At 43.0% G+C, this 25074-nt stretch overlaps 2 protein-coding genes across 2 annotated transcripts in view; one reads left to right on the forward strand and one right to left on the reverse strand.

The window, feature by feature from the left end:
* TMEM86A (transmembrane protein 86A) overlaps positions 1-25074 on the forward strand; it is a 217064-nt gene that overhangs the window by 41328 nt on the left and 150662 nt on the right. The window lies entirely within an intron of this gene.
* The window catches only part of IGSF22 (immunoglobulin superfamily member 22), a 34237-nt gene continuing 11687 nt past the window's right edge, over positions 2525-25074 (reverse strand). Inside the window, exons 8-23 of the mRNA XM_083718106.1 lie at positions 23743-23856; positions 22349-22511; positions 21885-22157; positions 20375-20659; positions 18214-18338; positions 16855-16996; positions 16011-16307; positions 15000-15302; positions 14182-14355; positions 12855-12983; positions 10834-11130; positions 10355-10443; positions 7514-7706; positions 6892-7191; positions 4834-5160; positions 2525-2810 (exon numbers count right to left, since the gene is read on the reverse strand). Coding sequence (XP_083574232.1) covers positions 2743-2810; positions 4834-5160; positions 6892-7191; positions 7514-7706; positions 10355-10443; positions 10834-11130; positions 12855-12983; positions 14182-14355; positions 15000-15302; positions 16011-16307; positions 16855-16996; positions 18214-18338; positions 20375-20659; positions 21885-22157; positions 22349-22511; positions 23743-23856 — 3279 coding nt within the window. The 3' untranslated portion in view covers positions 2525-2742. The remainder of the gene's footprint in view (positions 2811-4833; positions 5161-6891; positions 7192-7513; positions 7707-10354; positions 10444-10833; positions 11131-12854; positions 12984-14181; positions 14356-14999; positions 15303-16010; positions 16308-16854; positions 16997-18213; positions 18339-20374; positions 20660-21884; positions 22158-22348; positions 22512-23742; positions 23857-25074) is intronic.

The raw sequence follows: 25074 nt of genomic DNA on the forward strand, positions 1-25074 counted from the left end.
GCATTTATGTGTGGTAATGTAACAGAGGTTGCATGAGGTGCATTTGTACTATTTTACTCACAGAAACCCTCCCCAATAGAATTTTGGCTTCAGAGGGTTACTACTTCCCAGTATTGATCAAGTTGGGCTTGATATACATCCAACCTCATCTGGTGAGTTGCAAATTATTGTTTTCCCCACATGCTAACAATGTTTTCACCATTATGCAAACACAACGCAAATCATTTTATACTAGCTTCAACTGTTTATGCAAAAAACAACATAAAAATAGAGCATAGGTTCCAAATGGCTGCAATGAAACCTAAATTGATCTGAACTCAGAAGCTGATACAATGCAAACACTGGTGTTTTTCTTTTCATGTTCAAATTTATTTTATTTTCAGTTTGTTCCATTGTGTTCTATTGTGTGCATCCCCCCCCCCTTTAATGTAAAACGCTCTGCGCATATAGATGTACTAAAAGTAAAATTAAAAACCTCACTGGCCCGAAAGGCTAATATATTTGTGTGTGTGTTTTTGTTGTTTTTTTTTAATTGCCATGCTCCTGCTAAAACCATAGAGGCAGAGGAAGCCCAACTTTAATGAAAAACAGCTCATAGTTATGGTTGGCAGGGTGATGCAGCCACCTCTGTCTATTTTGAGTGTCATGAAAGAGCAGCAAATTGTTACTTTGTTTATTGCATTCCTATTGTATATTTCCTTTTGGGGAGTGGCTTTCCTTCCTCAGGTGCCAAGATAACAAGAAGGGCTTTATCTACCTTGACTTGAGGAGGTGTAATTTGCTCTTCTGCCTCAGGCAGCAAAATGCTATGCATAAGCGCTGCTCAAAAATGTGGTGCTGTAAAACTGTAAAGTGGGGCTGGAGAACCTCAAGCCTGGAAGCCAATTCTGGCCCTCCAGTCTTCTCTATGTGGCCCTCAGGATTCCTTCCCAGGCCATAACCCTCACCAGCCCAATTTTGGACCCCCCTTGAGTGCTTTGCCAGGCTGGCATTTGTCGCTGAACTCTGATAATGCCTCTTGTATTATCAGAGCAGGTTTTGCCTGTGTGTGTGTGTAAAACTAGCCTTCTATGCAAAGGTGAAATGTAAATTCATTACTCCACGCATTTTCCTCTCTTGCCCCATCAACCACTGTCATGTTTCCCCACCCCAGGGTATTCCAGAAGGGAAATATAACTCTCTGAAAGTTTTTTCTCATCCCTGGTATAAAGGTTTCACCTGCTTTTATCTGCGATTCCCAAGAGCAAGTATAGGGTTGGAAGGAAAACTGAGAGAACTGCACAAAGTCACTGCCCATCGGGATATTTGTTTACATGGCGCCTGATTAAAAGCTAATCTCTCTGGTCACCAAGAGATGGAGATAGTGATTGCTGGGGACACAAGCAGCCTACACTGGCAAGTAAAAGCTTCGTGCCTGACTTCTCTGTTCTGTGCGCCTGCAGGAGTCACATTTTCCCAATATCAGGAAGCTACAAAATTTGCTCCTCAAGTGGAATTATTCTCCTCGGTGACCTTATCCACTGCAGCTTAAAAACCAACAACAACAATTTTATTATTGATCTGTTGCCCATCTGACTGGGCTCTTGCCCTCCCAGAACTATCTTCACCTCAGAGCGAAAGAGGCAAAGCTGCAAGTCCCAGTCCATCAGCTCAGCTGGGATTTACTGCCATTTGGCTTCTGCTGCTCCCAAAGCTGCCTCATAGTTGCTCCTCCAAGGAGAGTTTCATATACAGTCATTGAGGGGAGATCTGTACTCTGCACTCTGTCGCACATATATGCCCAGCCCATTTGGGGTGTGTGAGCCAACCTCAAGACTTTAAAGCATACAAATGCTCCTCTCAGCAGTACTCTACCAGTTCACAGGCATGGTCTGATGTCCATTCTGATTTATGGAAAACATGTGAAGTGTATGCTAACAAAATGTGCACATTTGCTCTGATTTACCAGCTCCTATGTCTCCATGGCAACACTCAATGCTCTGCAATTTGTGTATGTGGTATAATGCACAATGAAGTGAATAGGACTCAGGAGATTAACATTCAGTCCCTGATCTTCCTTTGGACCACTATTAAACCTTTCTCAATCAATTCACTGGCTGGTAAGTGCCTAGTCATCACTAGTGGGCTATGAGTAGTATTGCTATGTGAGAAAAGGTTATAACTGCAGCTTGATGTGCTTAAAAGGCAAGGCCATTCAAGTTCTTAAAGAATCTGCTTCAAACATAATTTAAATCAATATGCCCAGACCCCCATACTGTAAGTTAATGATGTCAAGAATTTCATTTCGCTTGGTCCACAAACCAGATAAATTGGTTTGGTATCAGGAAGAAGTATTTGGTACTAAAGTGGCTCCAATTGCTTAAGCTTAATTTTAAAAAAATAAATAAATGATACAGACACTCTAATTATTCAAATTTGCTTGCACAAAGCTTACACAGAGGTTAGATTACACCTGGTCTTTAATGAGTGTTCAACCTGATTTGTTCGTGAGATGGGTGGGGTGGGAATAAAGAAAAACAAGCAGTTCTATTGGGATCTTCTTTATTTCCAAGTTCTCTGAAAGGTACTGGCAACCATATCTGCCATCATGAAGCTTTGAAGGCAGCCTTTAATGAATCCTGCAGCATCATCTTCAGGCTAATTACTACAAGTGGTAACACAGTTGTGGTACTTAAAGCCATGCACAGCAACTATAATTATTCTGAACATTCAGCCGACTTTAAAATGGTTTTTGTGTGTTGCTCACATGAGGTGTTTTGACTTCTGCAGGCTCTCAGTCACTGATTCCAGGAGGCTTCTATCATCTTTATCTAAAAGAGAAAGGCCGTCAGATATTAACAACTAGTGGATTTTTTGTTACTGAGCTCATGGAAAATTCTGTTCAGGGTTGTGAGGTCACGAGCTTGTGGCAGGTGTGTACTCCCTCCTGAATGTTTATTTAAGAACAGTGCTTGTACTGGAGGGTGGGGGGGCTTAGTGAGAGCCACAAGCCCCTCAACATGGCTTTCTTCTGTTTTAGGCAAAAAATCCCCCCCCCCCGCCAAATAACCTTCTAAAATCAATAGCTAAAGAGACTTTTGACAAAAGTTAAGGGGAACTCGGCCTCTTATAATTTTAACACCATTTAAATTGACACATATCAACTGGTGTCAGTATGCACAGATTTTGGAAGGTGAAGTCATGCACATTTGTGAGCTGAAGCAAATCAAAATCAATTACTCCCATATTTCAGCATGTGCTTGTGACTGATGCTATCACACAATCTTATCTGTCTGAAACTTATTACCTAGTGACTCACCAGCAGGCAGGCTGTCTATTAAACTTTCCGAATTCCATTCATGCCTACTTCTACAGTAAGTTTCAAGTAGCATGGTAAGTTTATCATCATGCAGATAGATAATTTTACTGTTTAGTCTGAAAATATATTCCTGTTTCTTCCAGATGGTGAGAAATTCACACTTCCCAACATGATACATGAGCCAAAAAATACAGCTATCCTTCAAAATCGGCACTTCCCCAAATTTTGCAGTGCGGTTATCTAACCAAAAAATGTGTGCCAAAAATGCATATTAGGAAAACTTATAGGGAAAAAAAATCATACAAAGGGTCATTATGTTAGAGGAAATTCCTTGCAAAAAATGTGTGATTCAGTCAAAATTGTACACACAATGTACCGGTATGTGTTAGGAGAAATGCACACGGAAATGCAGATGAATTGAAACTGATGTGGAAATGTGGAAAACTGAAGATAGGACAAATAAGAAATCTGTTCACCCCTAGTTCCAGAGGTTTAAAAGGTTGGTGGGAGGCAGTTTCACAGGGTGACTTCCAATGAACCATTGTTTTTGCTGAAGTAATGCTGCAGACTGCAGGCTGAAGCTGGATGACTTCTCCATTCTCCAGATGATACTGAACTGAAACTGCAGGCTGCTACTGACTCTCATCAGCCTGTTTTGCTGAAGTAGTAACCACAGATACAAAAATAAAGCTGAGCAGTATCAGCCAAATATAGATCCCTTCTATTGGTGCTGTATCAGTTTCTTTCTGAACATCACTCTCAGCTTTCACTTAAAAAGAACAAGCCAGGGATCCTGACACATGGGGAGGAGAGGAGCAAAGGGGCAGAAGGCAGAATAGGCAAGGGCAGGAGATAGGTAGCAAGGACTCCCAACATAGATCACCCGTCCTGTGTGCCACTTATCTCCCCCTCTCTCCCTTCAACCTGCTCTGTGAAATTTTGACTTAATAATCCCCAGAAGGAAAACTGGAGAGTGATGTTATTCAAATTTTTATTCCCAGCAAGAATGATGTGGCCCAGGCTAGATCAGGGCTAGTACGAGAAAATACTAACCTGGGCAGAATTAATTCTTTTAGACACATGTTGGGCTACTCCAAGTGTCCTTTTTATTGCACATTCATGATGATTCGTGCTAATGATGCTATCAGAACCGTCACATGCAATTCTCCTTTGAATGCTAATTGCTCCAGCCAATGTTTTGGGGTGGCCATTCTGCTTCATGTCCAATCACATCCTGGGTGAAATCCCATAACTTTTCGTACCACAAATGTTCTCTTTTTTTGCCCTCCTTCTGTTGCATCATAGCCTTTCTGGACAGCCAGAATGCCACAGCATTATAGAAACATTGCTGAACAATGGAAAAATCACTATTCACTATTATTGTATGAATAACATGTTGCAGAGCACACCTGCAATAGAACATCATTCTGGAGGGGGCCTGTCCTGTTTGGCTTTCTCACGCTCATCAATCTTTACACTAATAAGCTGGTTCTGTTAACTACGCCAACCTTCACCAAGGAAGGAATTCAACTTACCATACACCGTCAGTGTGCAACTGCATTTTTCCCGCCCAAGCTCATTCTCAATCTCTATGGTGTACTCTCCCGTGTCCTTGGCAGTGCAAGTGGGGATCATCAGGGTGCAGACGCCACTAGTTGAGTTGTACCAGAACTTGGAATTGGCCGTGATGTTGATTTGACCCTTGTACAACGTAACCACAGGGCGGGGGTTTCCCAGGAAAGCGCAGCTCATGGTGCAATCATGGCCCCGGCGCACGGCATGATTCTTCAGTGGAGTAATGAAACGGGGGGCATGGCGCCAGTCTCGCTCATGATATTCTTTTATCTTGGCATGGAAAAGTTCTGTTGAAGGAATGGCATAATCAATACTGGTTCCAAAGGGGTTTCCTCCTATTCAGATATCCATGTTTGGCTGTCTGTGCCTCCATGGTATGATGATACAAACCTCAAATACTTGACATGGCCTTATGACTTCGCTTTCAGGCCATGGACTTCCTCAAAAGCTGCAGGGCATTTATTTGTCACAACTATTCATTTCTTACTGATCTCTTTTATTTACTCATTTAATAAATTTCTATACTGTCCTTGCTGCCAAAGGAACTCAGGGCAGCAAACATACAAACAATTAAGCAATGTATGGATCTGAAATCAATTCCAATACAGATGCAGAGTGGAAAAAGATCTCTACCTAAAAGGCTTGCTGAAATAATAAATGACATTGGAAAGAGGGGTTGGAACAACTGAAGATAACTCAACTCAGCCTCACTTTTAGCAACTGAGCTATTTGGGCCAGAAAACAATAGTTCCAAAACTCCATAGACATGTGGACATTTGGATATGAATCAAACTGTCTTCTGTTGTTCTAACCTTATTCTCCAATGCCTATTTATCCCTGAATGCACTCCCCTATTTTTTTGGAAGGCCATTGAATTCGATGGCTAACTTTCTCCAAGGTAGTTCTGGTAAACTTAATTTTGCATGGGATTAAGTGGAAGAAGTTTTTCTTCATTTGTACATTGATGTGACTATGTCACAGGATTTTTAAGTGGTCCTAGGCCTCATTCTTGCAGCATTTATACAACAGAAACGGGAGGCATGATGTCGTTTGCTTGGGTATTTGCTGACCTGCAATGTGCTTGAATTGTCAGCATATACATTATATATAGCTCTTTCGGAACGAGGTTTTCCTGAACACAGCTAACAGCTATCATTAAGATAGATTAACTAGTGTGGTTCAGTGACATGGGAGGCACACAAGATATAATTAATATATTAATGGAATTTGCTAAGCTGCTGGCTTAGATGGTTTTAAAAGATTAGGCAAACAAATGGAGGGTAGGCCTATGAATGTTGTTAGCTATAATAGCTGTGTGGAGCTTTCAGGTTTAGGGACAGTGTCTGTGAACCTCAGTTGATAGGGAGTAACAGTGGGTAAGAGGTGTCATGTTCATGTACTACAAATGGGCTTCTTGGAAACATCTGTCCAGCCCTTGCGGGGGAAAGAATGCTGGACTAGATGGGTCTACAGAGATGCTGTAGCTCTGCATGAGACATATGAAAGAAACAGCTGGAAGTGCTATTTAAAATAGGGAAGTTGCTCTCCAGACAAAAGGCTGCTTGGCTGGGTCATAGACAGCTGTCTATGACTTAAGAGGAATGGGGCAACTTTAAGGACTTTTGCTCATGTGCCTATAAAGCAGCTAGCTCTGCAGTTCACTTATTTTCAATGCCCAGGGAGGGTTTCTATGGAAAAACTTTTGTGCTTGCACCTATAAGGTGCTGTGGCCACCTGGAATGCATGACAGCACCTATGTAGAATCTTATTCTACATACTGAAATAGAGGAGAACTTCCTGGGGAAAACTAACCCTCGTTTCATAAGACATCTAGGTATTTTGAGCTGGACAGATTCTTATTCCAAACCACGTAATGATGAACTTTGGCAACACTTCTACTTTCAACTCTCTGTCCATTTCCAGCTTCAGAAAGCAGGGCAAAATTGCAAACTGAGCCTCAATCTGCTCAGTCACAACAAAAACACTATTTGGCTACTTATGCAGACATAGATGCTTACCTTTGTCTTTGTTGATATGCCAGGAATCCTTTGAATCTAGAGGATCACTGTCACCAACTTCATTGCGGGCAATAACCCGGAAGAAATATTTCCTGCCAGGAAGCAGGCCCGTGACAGTGTACTTGTTGCTGTAAACTTTCTCTGCGGCTGTGAACCAGGTGGCTGTGCTAGTGTCTCGTTTCAAGATGACGTAATGGGCACCTCCATCCTCTTTTATGTCTGGAGAGTGATCCCATTTCAGTGACACAGTGTTTGGCACCTCTTCATACAGGTTCAGGTTAGTAGGAGGCCTTGGAAAATCTAAGGCAGAAATACTGAGTATGAACCAGTGTTTCATCTTTCTCCATTTGCGGTCTTCTATCATTTATTTGGAGGGCAGCATCTCCCTCTGGAATGATAGTGTCATGCTATTTCAGCATACCCATGATGGTCTTAAGCTTGAAAAGCTAAACTAAGAATGGCAAATATTGCCTGTACTCTGTGATCTGGCAATCAACTGCCTGCATTAGAACCTCTTCTCAAATTGTTGATCGGCTCAGCAATTGTCAAGAGGCTGGCATTCATTCCTCATCTAGTTTCACAGGCTCGCCCCACCCCAAGCCCTTACCGCACACTCTTGTACCTGTCACTCGCACATGAATGTCGTAGTGGGCTTCTCCATAGTCATTGCGGAGTACAATACGGTAGAGTCCAGTATCCATGCGTTTGGTGCTGCTGATGAGGAACTGGGAGTGGTTCTTGCCTTTCGTGATGCTCTCTCTTCCCCTTGTGGTATTACCATCCTTTTGCCACACCACATTTGGCGGAGGGGAACCCTGCCAGAAGCAAAACTTGCTGAATATGTCAAACCTAAGCAGGAGACATAGCTTTTGCCATTTGCTCTTCACCCTGGCCTTTAATCTGGCTCTGTTTCATCTGCCATGGGTGGTGCATTTGTTTTTTACTACTTACTTAATTACTACCATAGCTGCTAAGGCAAGGAGCAGATTAAAGGAATGGGGAAGAAATGGGCAGGAGAAACCATGGCTGATGCTTCGTCTCTCAAGTAATGGTTAGCTTTAGGTCCTCCAGATGTTGTAGGACTCCAACTCCCATCAGCCCCAACCAGCATGACCTGTAGGCAGGGATGATGGAAGATGGAGTCTGACAACACCTGGAGGGCACCATGAAGGGTTACCCCAGACTTCAAGGGAACAAGGCAACTCTCTCGGTTGCAAGCAGTCAACCCTGAAAGCTGTAGGAAGGTGGGAACTTTTGAGACAGTGGCAAAAAAATGGGCATGGGAAGCAATGGAAGGAGATAGCTTTTTTTGCTAAGTTATTTATTCCAGTCCCGTGATTCTGTAAGCACTGGCAACAGCTGAAAGATGTGCATGCATGCACACAAACCCAGACAACTTCTTAGACATAAAATCACCCAGAATTAAACCTGAGAATCTTAATGAACCCGCATTCAATAAGCCACTCTTCTTAGCAGCACTGCCTGATCCCCCTTGATAAAGCTTCATGGCACAGATTTGAGCAGAGAGGAGGAGATTATAGGGTTTGCAAAGCCCTGATTAGTCTGGCATCCCAATCAGTATTATTCTGCATTACTGTGAGTACTTTAACAGAGAAGCATACATGTTTCAAATGCTACCTCTCTCCTAGTCCTACCTAATTATTCCTAGTCTGGGAAGGTTGCCTATGTGATCTCTTAGGGGCAAAGTATACTTTATCTTCAATGCTTGATCGTGTTTTATGTGTCTGATATTTGATTTGTTTTAAAACCTTTTCCTCCATGAAAAACTGGAGGCCCTTTTAGAAGGTTATAAAAGATTTAATAAGAATTATAATAATGTTTTAGACACTGTCCAGACATCAATGGGATGAATAAGGTTGGTGAGCAAAGAGGAAGTGCAATTGAAGAAATAAGGAAATTCTTGGGGCCATAACTTCCCATTACTAGAGCAACCATAACTGATCTGGCAAGGAAATAGATTATTACTACTGATTATGTGTGATTACAGATTACATACAGAAACCACAGCACATAAACAGAGTACCCAAACAAAAACACAAGCATATCAGAAACTTAAGCCAAACAATGAAAATAAACAAATTCCTTCCAGTAGCACCTTAGAGACCAACTAAGTTTGTTATTGGTATGAGCTTTCGTGTGCATGCACACTTCTTCAGATACACTGAAACAAAGACAGTGAAACAGTGTATCTGAAGAAGTGTGCATGCACACGAAAGCTCATACCAACAACAAACTTAGTTGGTCTCTAAGGTGCTACTGGAAGGAATTTGTTTATTTTGTTTCGACTACAGCAGACCAACACGGCTATCTACCTGTAATGAAAATAAAATTAAGCAATCAGATTAAATGCCAAAAGTGTGGCATACTTTACCTAGCACCTAAGAGATAACAAGGAAGGAACATCAATGTCATTATGATTATTGCTTCAGCAAACTTGGCACTGGGTATAGTTGCCTAATGTTGCTGTTTACTTAGGTCAAGGTGCCCTGAGTACTACGGCATATGAGTTTGTTAAATAGAATCAATAAACTAAACTTTATTTATTTATTGAAATCCATTTATAAACCAATAGTTTACAAGATCCTTAAGCGGTTAATGTACTGTTACAGATATGAAGTAGCAGATCTATTAGGGAATAGCAGAAATTAATAAATGGTATAATTTTAATTATTTGGGATATGATTGAAAAATACAAGCTGCAGAGGAATTCCTGGGCTAGCCTATGCAAAAGAAACAAATTAAGAAACAATACAGGGCCATCGGCAATGCAATAAAACTGTCCTTCATCCCCTGCCTTGAGGTGTGGGGCAGAGACAGGAGATTTGGAAGGCTGCCAGGGTAACTGGCCATGATGTCACAGGAAGAGTTTGGGGCCTTTGGCACTACACTTGGAATACCTGAGAAATGGGTAGAAGGATCTAGGCTGGCTAAAGGCAGGCTGGGAGAGGTGCCTTCGACTCCAATGTTGCACTGCTATGGGGAATAAGCCCCTCTTGAGATGGCCACACTGTAAGAGCTGGACTCCCTCCATCCAAATTCAGGATGGAATACATATGTGAATAAATCATATATTGATGATCTTGATTCTCAAAGGAACACAAGACCCTGGGTGAGCGCTGAGAAACCACCACCAAATCTTGCCACAGGTCGGCAGAGATTGGAGGTGGCATCCCACTTTTGTAGCAGTACTTTACTAAGCAATCTAATCAAAACACAGGTCCTTGCTCTTGAAATCTTATATTACAGACACAGACAGAGCGAGTCACACCCACACCATACATTTAAAGAACATGGCCTTCCCCCAGAGCATCCTGGGATCTGCAGTTTGATATGGGTGCTGGAAAGCTCTACCAGTGAAAAGGCCATTGCAAGTGGGATATAAAAAGCATTCACTGCAATTTTAAGGCACAAGTTCCCTGATGGAATAGCAAGAGCAGCTTACAGTGAAAGAGGCATGAATGCAGAGGGCAGTCCCAGCGCGAACAACCATGTGACTCTTCAGCCTGGCACTCAGATCAAACTTCGGAGCAGCTAAAAGACACACCAGGACAACAACAGAGAAATATGGGTGGGGGCGAGTAGTTAAAACTATTAATCAGAAAACACACATTTCCCTGTTACCTATATTGTCACTTTGGCTCTGTACAGTTAAATTTACTTTGGGACCTCGGGTTACGAACTTAATTTGTTCCAGAGGTCCGTTCTTAACCCGAAACTGTTTTTAACCACTAATGGGGCCTCCCGCTGCCGCCGTGCCGCCAGTGCGCGATTTCCGTTCTCATCCTGGGGGGGGGGGGCAAAGTTCTCAACCCACAAAACATACACCAGAAGATCTTGCTAGCATTCCTTCCACTTTGGGGGAAAGGGAGCACAAGGCAAACGCAGTCCCCATGAAGTTGGAGTCTATGCACACTGACTTACCTGGAGGGGGCATGGCCAGAACTCCATCCTTTAACTCAATTGGCTCTCCCACTCCAGCTTCATTCACGGCTCGAATCCGGAAGAAGTATTTCTGCCTCTCCTGCAGTCCTCCCACTGTATAGTTGGTGCCAGAAATTGGGATCTTGGTGCACTTGGACCATTCCTTGGTGTCTTCAGCTCGCATCTCCAGGATGTATCCTGATGGCGGATCACCTTCCTCTGGCTGCTGCCAGGCCAAGGAAATGCTGGAGTTGGAAGAATCGGCTACATGCAAACCTCTCACCAGTCCAGGAGGCTCTGGGACAAATAGCAAAACATCCACTTTAAAGGCACAGCTGCATATACCGTTTTAAACACATTTGCTCTGCCCTGGTGCAACATTCAGTCCCAGCCTTCCAACTGTGAGCAATGGATGCTTTGGCACCTTAAAGACTAATCATGTGTTGCTGCCTGCATCTATTTAACAATTATTTATTAGATTTATATACCACCTTTCATCACAAGATCTCAGGGTGGTTCACAGGATATAATACAAGCTAAAACACAAGAAAGAAGTTAAGACAAAAACGAAAAAACAATACCCCCCCTTCCCACAATGTTTTTCGATGCTGGTGATTCCTGAGACTTTGTGCATCCTTACAATTCTGGATTCTTCTTTTCTAAAATTCAGATATAGCTCAATTGGATCATCTTCTTTAGTTATAGGCCATCTCATGAAGGTTATCCATGTGGGTGCGTGCATGCGCATGGGCTATTGGCTCCAAGAGAAGAAGTTTCTTTCCCCAAGCCAAATTGCACTGGTGGGGCAGCTTAGATTAGACTGAATGTGTGACTGTGGAAAAGAGAGAACATGTCTGAGCACGTGTGCACAATTTTATGGAACAGATCGGTGTTTTTTAAACAGTGGGTTGGGATCCACCAGTGGGCCTTGGGCCACTTTTGAGTGGGCCTCAGTGCCACAACCGGCTTGCCCCATGCCTTCTCACTTGCCTATCCCATCCCATAGCTGTTCCATAGCCTTTGGGTTGGACCAGGGCAAGCTCTGGTTAGGCCTTCGATGCTAAATAAAGGTGGCCAGGAGACAGAAAAGTTTGGGGGGTGGGGATAAGGAAGGTCAACCTCCTTACTCTGATACAAAAGTGCCAGAGGAGGTGTTAAAGGAAATGGGAAAGTGACATAGAAGGTTGATAATAATAATCAGGGGAAAGAAAGGAAAGGGAGGAAAAAGAAGTCCTGTTTAGAAGACAGAACTGAATGTAAAAGGACCAGGGAGGAGGGATGAAAGAAACTGGCAGTAGGTTGTGGTGGGTGAAAGGAACATGGAAGACGAAATTGCAGGAGATGGGTAAAAATTACTTTGAGACATGCAAGATTGGGAAGGGAAACCATAAAACAAGAAGTCTTCACTTACAGCCTCTGAATCAGCAAATTCTGCCCAAAATAATGAGACTGAGTCACAATACCACCAGAGCAAATGTTTGTACTTAGCTTGCGGAAACCTGGGCTGTGACACTCCTTGTCACAATTAAACGCCATGGCGAAGAATTTAGCAATTTTCAAAGATGGATCAGATATCAGCAGAAAGTGTTATCAGTAATTGCCAGCTGATTATATACCAAACTCTTCCTCTGTCTGCCACCATTTTGTGACTGACTGCCCTTGAACCACCATTTTGAAATGCATAGGCTTCAGTAATGACCAGCCATTTCAAGCGGGCAGAAATTAGGTCTGAGAACCTTTGTAATAGATGGTACATGGAAGATCATGGTCCTAATCCATGATATATGTTGGTCTAATAATACATAAACAAATAGCAGCAGCTGTGCCTGCTCAGTATTATTTGAAAAAGGGCCACCTTGCTACCTGCTGAAATTGTTATTGAAACTGCTTATGGAAACAAATAGCCAGATAGGGAATGGTTGTTGCAGGAGTCTACCCTGTTTCACTGCATACACAGCAAACCTCTTGTTTTTTAAACATATTTATGGAACACTAGAAACAGATCAATGTTAGGGACATACTGATGGGATCTCTTGCCACAACTGAGTTTGAAGCACTGCTAGGTTGCCCAGGGCCCGCTCGGTTCACAGCTATGACACGGAATTCATATTCTGTATCTTCCAATAAGCCATCCACTTTGCATTTCGTATCTAAAGAGAATGCAGAAGAACACAGGTATCATAATTACTAGAGAGGAGGTGTTTTCCAGACAGAAGAATGTTCAAGTGATCATCGCCCTTTAGGACTCAAGGGGGACACGATGTTTCTCATTTTATATAACTGGGGCATCTTGTAGCTTTTTGCTGCCACCTTCTGGCCATGAACACAGCTTCCAGCCGACAAAGAGAAGTCTGCAGTAGTTTCACACTTGGAGCACTTCTGCACCACAGACTTCCAAGCAAATGCAATGGTAACAAAAGCAGCAAATACAGAGCAGTTGTGCACATAAGAGTCATATTATAAACAAAACAGGAGCAAATTCAGGAACACAGTAATTGTACACTGTATTTATTCGCCCAACTATTTTAATGCTGCCGTTTGGCTTCAAGGGACCTCCAAGACAGATTATTAAGCAGAACAACATCATTGGCAAATGAACAATGCCCTCTTCACTTCAGTAACATCCCAATGCCATTAAGTTAGTTTGCATATCTGTATTTAGCTTAGACGCATTCTGGATTTCCAAATGGGTAACAGAAGAGGAAAAGAACTTCAGCTAACCAAGGCCATGCCCTCTTTTGGGAACAGAGGACAAATCAGGTAGTGAGATCAACAGACAGGTGGTTTCCAAGACCAATTGTGTGGCTCAGTTACCATTCGAAAGTTAAGATGAAATGGTTAACTGTGAGCCATCTGTAAAAATGGAAGTGTGATTGGACAGAGTAAATGTATATGCAGGAGATGACCATTTTGAATGAGGGGTTATGTTCCTGACCCCCATGTGCTTCAGTGGGGCATGCATAAGTGTGCCCCCCATTATGCCCCCATTTACCCCTCTTCCTGGTCCAAAAAGACCTGCATGTTGACAATGACACATCATTTGGACATGCCTATAATGGCCGCTGCCTGTATTTGGTGAAGGTGGTATCTATTGGCAGGTGCTTTGCACTTAGTAAAAACACAATAGACAGGTATTCTGAGTCCCTAGATTGTGCTCCAGGTTGTGTTTATACTGAACTACATGAATCTTGGTCTGACTGAGCAAGGCCATTTTTTTTTAACCACTTTGTTCTCTAGAGACTAATACACCACATCTTGCTTTACATTCTTGAAAGTTGCAAAAAAATTTTTTTGTGTGTGTAATTATATTTAGCAGTGTGTGTGTGTCAGTTGGGATACATTTCTGACCTTGAATGAGTTCTTTGGACACTGGAACCCAAAGGTTGCTGCCTTTCTTCCTCCTTTCCACAACATACCCCATTACTGGAGAGCCACCATCTTTAGCTGGAGGACTCCAGGTAATAGTAATCGCGTCTTTGGTAACATCAGTAACTTGAGGTTGAGATGCCTGACCGGGGGGATCTGAAAAGAATTTGAGGACAGAGGAAATCAGAACTACAGTGGAAGCCTTTTCTTTCTTAGCTGCTTTTCTATGAAATTATAATCAAGGCAAGAGTCACTTCTGTTCCCGCCAATTTTGCCTCTGTGCCTATACCCGCCCATTACTTCTGGCCATGGCGACCACTGGTACACAGTCCCCAGAAAGTTGTCAATAAGGCTTTCAGGCTGAAAAAAGGGTTCTTACCCCCACCAAGGGGAGTTCTAGAAATCGAAGTGACTCAGGCAAGACCATCTCTACCCAGTAAGTCTGAACATACTATCCCATGATATACAGACCAGATGTAGCATTAAGTAGATAAAGGGGCACGTGACTGAAGTTAAATCAACTCCATGAATTGGCTAAGATGCTAAAACTCAACATGATTTCTGCCCCAGGTAAATATTCCTTCCTGACAAATGCAATGACTTGGATTTTGACCAAAACTGAAACCTGCGAATTGAGCCTTCATAAGAGAATGTTTTACTAATTCTCTTCATGTGCTACCTTATCTTAAGATAAGGCCAGAAGCAGCCTAAAAAAAAAAAACCCACTGGACAATGGCAAAGGTCATCATTCAATGCTCTAAGAATGCAACCAGGTGGCAAACAGAATCAGGCTTACTTACCAATAGGATCCCCAGCGAAGATTTCTTCCGACTCTAGTGGCTCACTCACACCCTCAGAGTTGACAGCCAGGATCCGAAACTGATAGGGTTTCCCCTCTTCTACCTTATCTGTGGCAAAAGTGGTGTGTTTGCTGTCAATCTCTCCAATCTTGGTCCAGGATTTCTTCCCAACCATCTTCCGCTCAATAATGAAGTGGGTCACCTGCTTGCCCCCATTGTCCTTGGGTGCTTTCCACTTCATTTTGACACACTTCCCAGTCTTCTCCAGGAATTCAACTTTCCCTTGTGGTGGTTTTGGTTTGTCTGAAGCACACAGAGAAATTGCAAAGAGAGTGGCAAAGTGATGAGTTTGGAACTCATCAAGACTTTCTTGAGAGGTGTTTGACAAGCCTGGCCTCATATTCAAAGCAGTCTAAGTCACTTTACTAATTTCATCTACCAGCAGAAACTAAAGAACTATGGTCCTCAAAAACGGCCACCTGATGATCCTTGAGAAACTAGGAATCCAGAACGCATCTCAAGGTCCCGTCACCTGTTCTATGACACTGTAGCAAATTTCTGAAACTGGGCCTCCAATTCCTGAAGAGTAAGCATGGGTACAGTGAGTGTGGTTAACTCTAAAATAATGGTCAAAAATGAAACTCAGCAAAAGCAGAGTTAAGGCTGCAGTCCTACACACACTTGAGACTAAGCCCCTCTGAACACAGTAGGATTTTATTTCCAGGCAGAAGAACACAAGATCAGGATGTGATAGGCAACTGTCCTTTTAGTGCAGGAAGATTCAGTTCCTTACTTTTTGTCTACCCTTTAAGATACCGAAGTGTGATCACACACATACTTACTTTGGACTAAGCCCCATGGTCAGCGCTACAATCCTAAGTACACTTACTAGGAAGCACCTCCCATTGAGCTCAATGGGACTTCCTCCTGAGAAAATATGTTTAGGATTATAGCCTAAATATGCTTCAGATTGTACTGTGAACTGCCCTAGAGGATTATCCCAGGACCTACCAATAACATTGAGGTGCAGTTGAGCAGTGGCTGTTCCACAATCGCTTTTCAGCCTCAGCAAGATTGCACCGCTGTCTTCCCTCACACAGTTCTTGATTGTGAGCAATGCTTGGTCATTGGTCCTTTCGAATTCTATTCTGTCTTCTTCGGTCACCTCAATGCCATCCTTGAACCAGGTGACTTTGGGCAGGGGCTTGGCCCTGAATGGTACTTTGATGTTGGCTGTCTGCCCTGCTTTCACTGTCACTGGGTGAGCAGCTAAAGCTTCCAGCACAGATGGATCAATAAAAGGGGGGTCTGGAGTGGGAAGAGAATGGAAAAATAGGTCTGAAAACTGCAGTCAAAAAGACACGTTAGCAACATTCATACACTTTTATGCCTCCTTGTATGGTCTTCACCAATGACAGTTTAAGTCCCTGCAGCCATACATTCCATTAGCCATAGAATTCCAAGTTTAAGGTGGCCTCAGCAGAGATTTGATACATGTACACATACATACACAGACACACAGACATATGATTTGGGTGTGAAACACCCTAAATTCCTGGGTCCAATAAAAGTTAGAATTAATCAAGGTTTGGGGAGTTAACTGTGCCTGAACCCTTGGATTCAGAAATGCAAGTCTAGATTCTCAGGAAGCTGAATTCTGTGCCAACCACTACATTTGGTGTCTTTCTACATACTTGCAGAACTGCAATACACTCACAGCCCTGGTCATGACATCAGGTTGATGTCTAGGATGCCCTGTGTGTTACTGAAATTAAGGCCTAGGGCAGGAAGAGGGAGTGGTCGAAGGAAACGGACAAGCTGAAATTACATAGGTGGGGAGACAGGAGTACTGTACCTGCAATACTGACAGTGGCCTCACTCTCTGCCCCTTTTGCTCTGAAAGTGTACTTTCCTTCAGTGTCCTCTCCCAACTTGTCAATGATCAGCTTGTGGACAGCCCCTTGCTTGACAATTTGGATTCCTCTCATATCTGTAATCTAAAGGAAAGGTTAAAAAGAAAGGTCCTGTTAAAAGTTCAAACGGCAAACAGGAACTCACATGCTAGTTTAATAGGTAAGAGTCAAGTTCTAAAGCTTCTAAAGGAAGCCTTTTCCCTTTTAAGCAGAGATTGGATGGCCATCTGTCATGGATGCTTGACCTTTACACTTCTATTATGCTATGACTCCACATATAAGGGATGTGCTTTTGTGTCTGTATGCATGCACATGGATTTGCTGTGCTGCAATAGCTGTTCTACCATTGTTGTCTTCATTTAATTTCTTTTTTTAAAAAGGGACACACCTGTACTCCAGCATGGTAGGAGGAGAGTGCACAGCCTTCAAATAACCAAATAAAACCTAACAACAACGGAAGATTCAAACGTTTATCACAGCTATAGAGGAAAGCATTGCAAGTGTCTGCCACTTTTAAAGAAAGTAAAATAAGCATGGGTGTGACATAGCAGAAGGGGACTCCAGAGCGTATTTTTCAAAATTCCCTTGAGCCACAATATGCTGTGGCATCGGGAGGGGAGGGAATAGGCAGTCGGTGCATTGACCCCTGCACAATCACATTCTATAAAGCAATGACATCAAGGGTGGAGAATCACATTTTCCTAGGTAGTCACAGGGAGGGATCCAGCATTGCATTCTTCTGATCATTCCATCAGTACAAGCATTTCGGCTTGCCAGACAGAATACTCCCTCCCCAAGTTTTCTCCCAACCACTCGGAGTCAGTTTCAAGAGGGGCGCATTGGGGAGGAGAGGGGGGACGCCCCATTGCATAAGCAAGTTGCTTTCACAATGGGGCGTCCCCTCTCTCCTCCCCAATGCGCTTTCTGCAGGACTTCCACTGGCAAGACTCAGTAGTTGAATCCCGCCTGTAGTCACTTTATTTACAAAACATACCACATCTACTATTGACAAAATGCAATATCCCTGCATGAGAAATATCAGAAGGAAAGACAGTTGGGACTACAAAACACAATTGTCTACAACTGCCAAGGCCAGCCTTAGTTTGTTCACTGTCCAAGGACAAAATGATGAAGTGACTACACTGTGATTAGCTTCCTTGGTCTCTTCCATATTCCCATCTTCCTATGACTGATATGTTAATGAGAAAATGGCTGCTAATTCTTCTGTGGCTCTACAAACGGTCACATCAATTAACTGGCGTAGATGTGCAAGTCCCTCTGCTTACACCATAGAAACATACCTCTTTACCATCCTTCAGCCAAACGCCTTCCACCTTCTCATCATTCAGGACAACAGAAAGCTCTACTGGATCCCCTGTTGGAGCCTGGACATCCGATAAGCCACTCTTTACTGTGGCAAATCTCTCTGAGGGGAGAGGAAACGCCCTCAGTTACAGCAAGCAGGGAACAATGCTGAGCAGATAATGCCAAACAAGATAAGCAAGAACACTTGTTGCAGATTTTGTTAGCTAACTATTCCATAGGAACAAATATAGGAAGCTGCTTAATATGAAGTTGGACCCTTGGTCCATCTAACCCAGTATTCTCTACACTGGCTGGCAGCAGCCCTCCAAATTTTCAGGCAGGGGGTACCGTATTTTTTGCTCTATAACACGCACCTCATTTTTAGAGGAGGAAAACAAGGGGAAAAAATCTGAATGAAACAGTGGATGTATCATTTTTGTGCTTCATGCTGTGGCCACAGACATGTGATCTGATGGTGAATTTGGGGTAGCCCAATGCAAAGATCCTGAGGACCCATGTGGATCCATGCTTTTTAACCACATTTTTGCACCATTGCAGCCCCAGGCAACAGTGGGTGCATGATTTTTGGGGGGCAGGCTGTAGCCATGGACATGCTATGTGATCTGATGGTGAATTTGGGGTGATCCAATGCAAAGATCCTGAGGAGCCATGTGGATCCATGCTTTGTAACCACGTTTTTGCACCATTGCAGCCCCAGGCAACAGTGGGTGCGTGATTTTGGGGGGGGCAGGCTGTAGCCGTGGACATGCTATGTGATCTGATGGTGAATTTGGGGTGACCCAATGCAAAGATCCTGAGGATCCATGTGGATCTATGCTTTTTAACCACATTTTTGCACCATTGCAGCCCCAGGCAACAGTGGGTGTGTGATTTTTGGGGGGCAGGCTGCTATGTGATCTGATGGTGAATTTGGGGTGGCCCAATCCAAAGATCCTGAGGATCCATGTGGATCCATGCTTTGTAACTACATTTTAAGTGGGGAGGGAAGGAAAAACACAGAAGGGACAAGGAGCACGAGAGGGGTGTGCAGAGAAGCAGCTGGCTAAGAATGCAGGAGAGGGATTTAACGGGAGGGAGGAAAGAAAGGCAAAGGTTTCCCCAAACCGAAGCCAGCCAGCCAGCCCCCCCCCCCCCTCTCTCTCTCTCTCTCTCTCTCTCCTGCATGTTTTCTGGCTGCCTGCGAGCAGAGCCGGAGCACGGAGAGGAATTAGAGAGAAGGACGCTCTGCTTTCCCCTCTGCTTGCCTGGAGGGGAGGGGATTTGCCTGCTCTTTGTTCTAAAGAGCAGGCAAATGAAACACAAGAGGGTGGGCAGTAAGACCCTGAGGCAGAATGCAGGAAAGCAGCAACTTCCTCTTTTCAGGTTTCCCTTCTCCGCGCTAGTCGGCTCCAAGGACCCCCCCCCCCCCATTCACTCAATAACACGCACAGACATTTCCCCTTCCTTTTTAGGAGAAAAAATCTGCGTGCTATAGAGAGAAAAATACGGTATTCCCAGCCCTACCTGGAGATGCTGGGGGTTGAGCATGAGACCTCCTGCATGCAAAGCAGATGCTTTGCTTTACTGCTGATATAAAGCACTCTCCCCTTCTTGTAGTAGGGGCACTTGCACCCCCCACCACATCAGATCAGCCTGGAAACTTTTGTCTAGAATCTGTGAGCTGCCAAGTGTGTGTGCTTCTGTGCTTCCTCACCCAGAGATGCAAAGTTCCATTCTCATGGGTCTTTAAAGCCTGAAGGGGCAGCCCCTGCAGCAGCTGCTCCTCCAGGTTTTCTTCAACAGTTGCTCACTTCCCCGTTCATTTTATTTTAACTACAAGAGAATTTATGTCCTTCCCTTCACCATATGATCTCAGGGCAGGCTGCAAACTTGCAATAAAAGAGTAAAGCAACATTACAATAAGGCCGATTCAGAACAGGTTATAAAGGCAGATAAAAGCACAGCATGTCCTTATTAACATCCAGGGGGTGACAACTTGGGCTCCTCATGTGCAGCAGCATTTTAAATTCAAGTCTACAAACTGAAAAATACAAGGTGCAGATTTGCACCCCTGATCACATGGAAGTCATGTGTGGCTTGAGTTCAAAAACCATGTGATGCCATCTGACAATGCCGCTGAAACCTGGCCACCCTTACCTTCTACAGTAACAACACAAGTGCTGTAGTACTCTGTGGGGTCATTTTCTTGCGTGGCAACCACCATGTAGTCTCCTGAGTCACCAAACTGACAATCATCAATGATCAGCTCTGCCGTCTTCCCTTCATGGGTCATGGTATGCTTGTTAGTCCTCGCAATCACCTGTCCATTCTTCAGCCACTTCAAGGTAACATCTTTCGTGGTCAGCTCACATTCCAAGCAAGCTTTGCCCTTCTCCTTGACTCGAACATTCTTCAAGTTTCTGACGAACTTAATTGGTGTTCCTTGAGAGGAAAGAGGAGATAGAAATGGGACTGTATGGAGTTCGACAGGAAGCAATCCAGATTTCGGGATGTCAAGGCCAACAACAGTGTGTTGATAGGGGGCTAAGTAAGCTAAAGGAGAGATAACCAAAGCCTGGAATTTTGAGAATGTACTCTGTGGAGGTACCATTCTCACCAAAAAAAGAGGATGAAAACTCAAATTGATTTGTAGTCTAAAAATACCCATATTTCTAACTGTAGGATATTTACAAAGCCTGGGCTCCAAACAAACCAGGAGCTGTAACCGAGCTTTGTTCTTGGCTTGTCATTTGCCAGTGTGGTGTAGTGGTTAAGAGCGGTAGTCTCGTAATCTGGGGAACCGGCTTCACGTCTCCACTCCTCCACATGCAGCTGCTGGGTGACCTTGGGCCAGTCGCACTTCTCTGAAGTCTCTCAGCCCCACTCACCTCACAGAGTGTTTGTTGTGGGGGAGGAAGGGAAAGGAGAATGTTAGCCACTTTGAGACTCCTGAAGGGGAGTGAAAGGCAGGATATCAAATCCAAACTCTTCTTCTTCTTCTTCTTCTTCTTCTTCTTCTTCTTCTTCTTCTTCTTCTTCTTCTTCTTCTTCTTCGCTTGGGGGACTCAAACCATGAGCCCAGACTTGGATGCAGCACTAAGCCAGACCATGGCTTTGTCCCCAGCAGCATGGCAGCAACAGGAGGAGGATGGGGTGAGGGAATGAAGCAGCCATGGTTTTAGTTCCATGCACCAACATGTTACACATTGACCTTTAAACTACAGTTAAGCTAAAGTGTGGATTAAAGTGATGTGGGAACCAGCCCAGCCAACACAGTGACAATTCCATCATATGTTAGAACAAATCAAATCTGGGTTGTACAAATGATTTTGCCTCCCCGCCCCGCCCCCCCGGCCATTTTTCTTCAAACCACCAAACAGCACTGTTAACAGAACATTCTTCTTTTCCATAGCAAAAATCCCTTCAAGTCCTTGCTTTCACATTTTAGATTGAATTTAATTAAGATGAATCAGTAAAGCCAATAGGCTATTTAGTATTTTAGACATAATACTAGAATAGGAATCCAAGACGATGGCAGCAGAGGAAAGCACAATAATTTTTTGCAGCAATAAAAAAATGTGATGCACTTAGGCACTGACTCTTTGTTTTTTAAAAAAATAATGGATACCTTGGGCAATTGTTAACATACAGTTTCAGCATCACTTACTCTGAATGGAAAGATCAGCCTTAGTAGCGAGATCTCCAGCTTCAAAAGTTACAGCACCCACATCACTTGGACGGACATCCTTAATTTTCAGTGTGTGAGTTAAGCCATCCTCTGACGAGATGATCTCATACTTGTCATCGCGCTTCAGCTCTCTCCCATTGAACTTCCAAGCAAAGTTGGGCACCTTTTTGGAAAGGCGGATCTCAAACACAGCAGTCTGCCGCTCAGTTACTGTCAAAGGTTTCAGGTCTGCCAAAAACTTCAGGGGTTCATCTGTTAAAAAACATGACGAGGCTTCACTGTTTGCTTATCTGTGTGCTCAACCACAGAGATGTCTCCACAGTACAGGCCAGATTCTCAGCCTGAGTTCATCAGTGCAACTCTACACAAATAACAAAGACTACTGTGACTTGTACACACCATAAGCATATGATTTGACTTATGCAATTAAAGATAAGATTTACCTATTACTTTCAATCGTGCAGAGAGATGCTTATCTCCCACCTGAAAACTGTATGTGCCCATGTCGGCTTCAGTCACATTACTGATGCACAGCATATACTTAGTGCCCATCTGCTTTGCTTCATATTTTCCTAGGGAATACTGAAGACGCAAAGGTTCATCACCCTGGAAAAAAGAAAATATGGAAAGTTTTGAATGATGAAGTGAAAAGCTACATGCACCCATAATGCAAATATGGGTTGGGCACTGTATTAAATGTGCATTCTGTACTTGGCCTCCTTTGGTAATATTTTATTTAAATTTTTTAAAGATAGTATATTAGTTTCCTATCAATTATGTTACTTTGAATGTATACTTTATATTTGAGGAATATCTGAAGAAATGTGCATGCACACGAAAGCTTATACGCAGAACAAACGTAGTTGGTCTCTAAGGTGGTGGCGCTGTGGGTCAACCTAGCAGTTTGAAAGCACGTCAAAATGCAAGTAGATAAACAGGTACTGCTCCGGCAGGAAGGTAAACAGCATTTCCATGCGCTGCTCTGGTTCGCCAGAAAGCAACTTAGTCATGCTGGCCACATGACCCAGAAGCTGTACGTTGGCTCTCTCAGCCAGTAAAGCGAGTTGAGCACCACAACCCCAGAGTCGTCCGCTACTGGACCAAACTGTCAGGGGTCCCTTTACCTTTACCTTTAAGGTGCTACTGGGCTATTTTTTAGTACTTTATATTTGATATTATTCTATGTTTTATTCTGGATTGTTTTATTTGATGTTTTAATGTTGGTTGTAAATCGCTTTGAGATTTTTTCCCTTAAAAATATAAAGCGGTATATAAATGAAACTACTACTACTACTACTAATGGAATCATATGTGACAGTGTCAATAGTATCATAGGAACACATCATCATGAATGCACAATTCAAAAGATATATGAAGGGGCCTACTATTTGTGACATTTATATACACATGCCAGTCATTAAGTGATAACTACACATTCATGAACTGGCTGCAACTGTAACAATGGGAAAACAATGTTACAAAGCAGTCAGCATGGTATTCATGAATGCATGGATTCAACTGAACATCATAGTGATGTTATAAAATTATTGGAAGTATGCCATAGCTGGCATATTGGTAGGTAAATGAGGATTAGGAAAAGAAATGTATGCAATTTCCTTTTGGCACACATTACAGTGTGGCTAAATTAACAATCCTTCTTTTCTCTCTTGGAATATAAAATGTATTGCATTGAATTAAATGGGCTTATAGAAGTAGCTAGCCAAAAAGGCAGCTTTAGAGGAAAACCTATGACTGATACCCTTCCATTTATTAGTCTGAAAATCTCACACTCCGCCTTTCTTTGTTTCAGCCAATATAAAGAAAGATGTTTACCTACCTTGATCCACGTCCTCTTTGTATTGGCATCCCTCAGTTCTAAAATACAATCAAATACTGCTGTAGAGTCCACCTTAGCAGAAACATCCTCCAGAGGCTTCAGAATTTTTACGGCCTGAATAGAAATTAACCAAAGAAAATCTTTAATAATTTCTTTTTAAAAAAGGAGAATGAATCACAATTCCAAATGATTTCCTATGCCTTAACCTTATTTTTTTATCATTAAAGATTCTATGTTTTTATGCTGTAACTGCCCTAACCTTCAGGCATTCTCCTTAAAAGTCCAATTTTCATTAGTAAATAGGATTGCTGATACCTTCTCCTTCTATCCTTTAGCCGCTGTTTAACTCAACTTTGAATTCTGTTCATTACAATGCTCTCTTGTTGTGGCCTATTATTCATTTTGTTTGTGTGTGTTGAATATTTGTATCTTTTCCAACTCATGTGTCCAGCATGTTCCTCTGCGTACTCCACTCTGCGCAAAGTTGTCAAGCCTTATGTGGAGACAATCACTGATGCAATAAACTCACTTCACACCCACAGTTCAGGCAGTAAGGTTTATTGCTGGTTTACAGCTTAATGGTTCTATACATCAGTAGCCCATAAATCAATCACTAGCATGCTGCTAGGACAGTTCGCATCTGGATATGGTTCTCCCCCTCCCAGCAGGGAGAAGAGCAGAGAGAGAAAATGTGGGATGCAATCGACTGAGAGCAGTCAAGTACAACATTCCTTGTTTTCCTAGAGTGGACATGCAAGGGGATGTTTGGCCCAGCCAGTTGAAACGTCTTTGTTCCTCCTGGGCTGGAGCATACTTCTTTTTGCAAGTGACTAGAGGTGGGCGTGACCTTACCTGTCCAGGTAACAAAAGGACAAGACATGCTGCCACACTCTCTCTTTTCCATCTTTCTTCCGTTGTGTGAACTGCAGTGACTGCTGGCTTGCAGTCACTGGGATTATTCCCCCATATGGGGTAGATCCACATGTACATATTTGTAACTAAGTCTGCCTTCAGGGATCCAACTGTGAACTGATGTGAGTAAACGTCTTTTATTGACTTTAAATTAGATTGCGTATCTTCATTCTTTTAAGAGGGATAAAAGGGAACTTACCAGGAACATACAATTCAATACTGAATTGTATGATAGTGAGAGGCTTACACAAGCCTGCAACCAGGCCTGCTGTGCCTGTAAAAGGGGAATGTAAACTCTGCTAAGTAAAGGAACTTGTTAACACAAGTTAGGAAGGATATTAATAAACAATATATCCTCTCCTGCCTCCCTGAATATTCCTACAGAAAATGAACAAACACATATCTTTCTCCCAGTCTCTG

This window comes from Podarcis gaigeae (assembly GCF_964106915.1).
Source record: "Podarcis gaigeae genome assembly, chromosome: 1".
NCBI lineage: Eukaryota > Metazoa > Chordata > Lepidosauria > Squamata > Lacertidae > Podarcis > Podarcis gaigeae.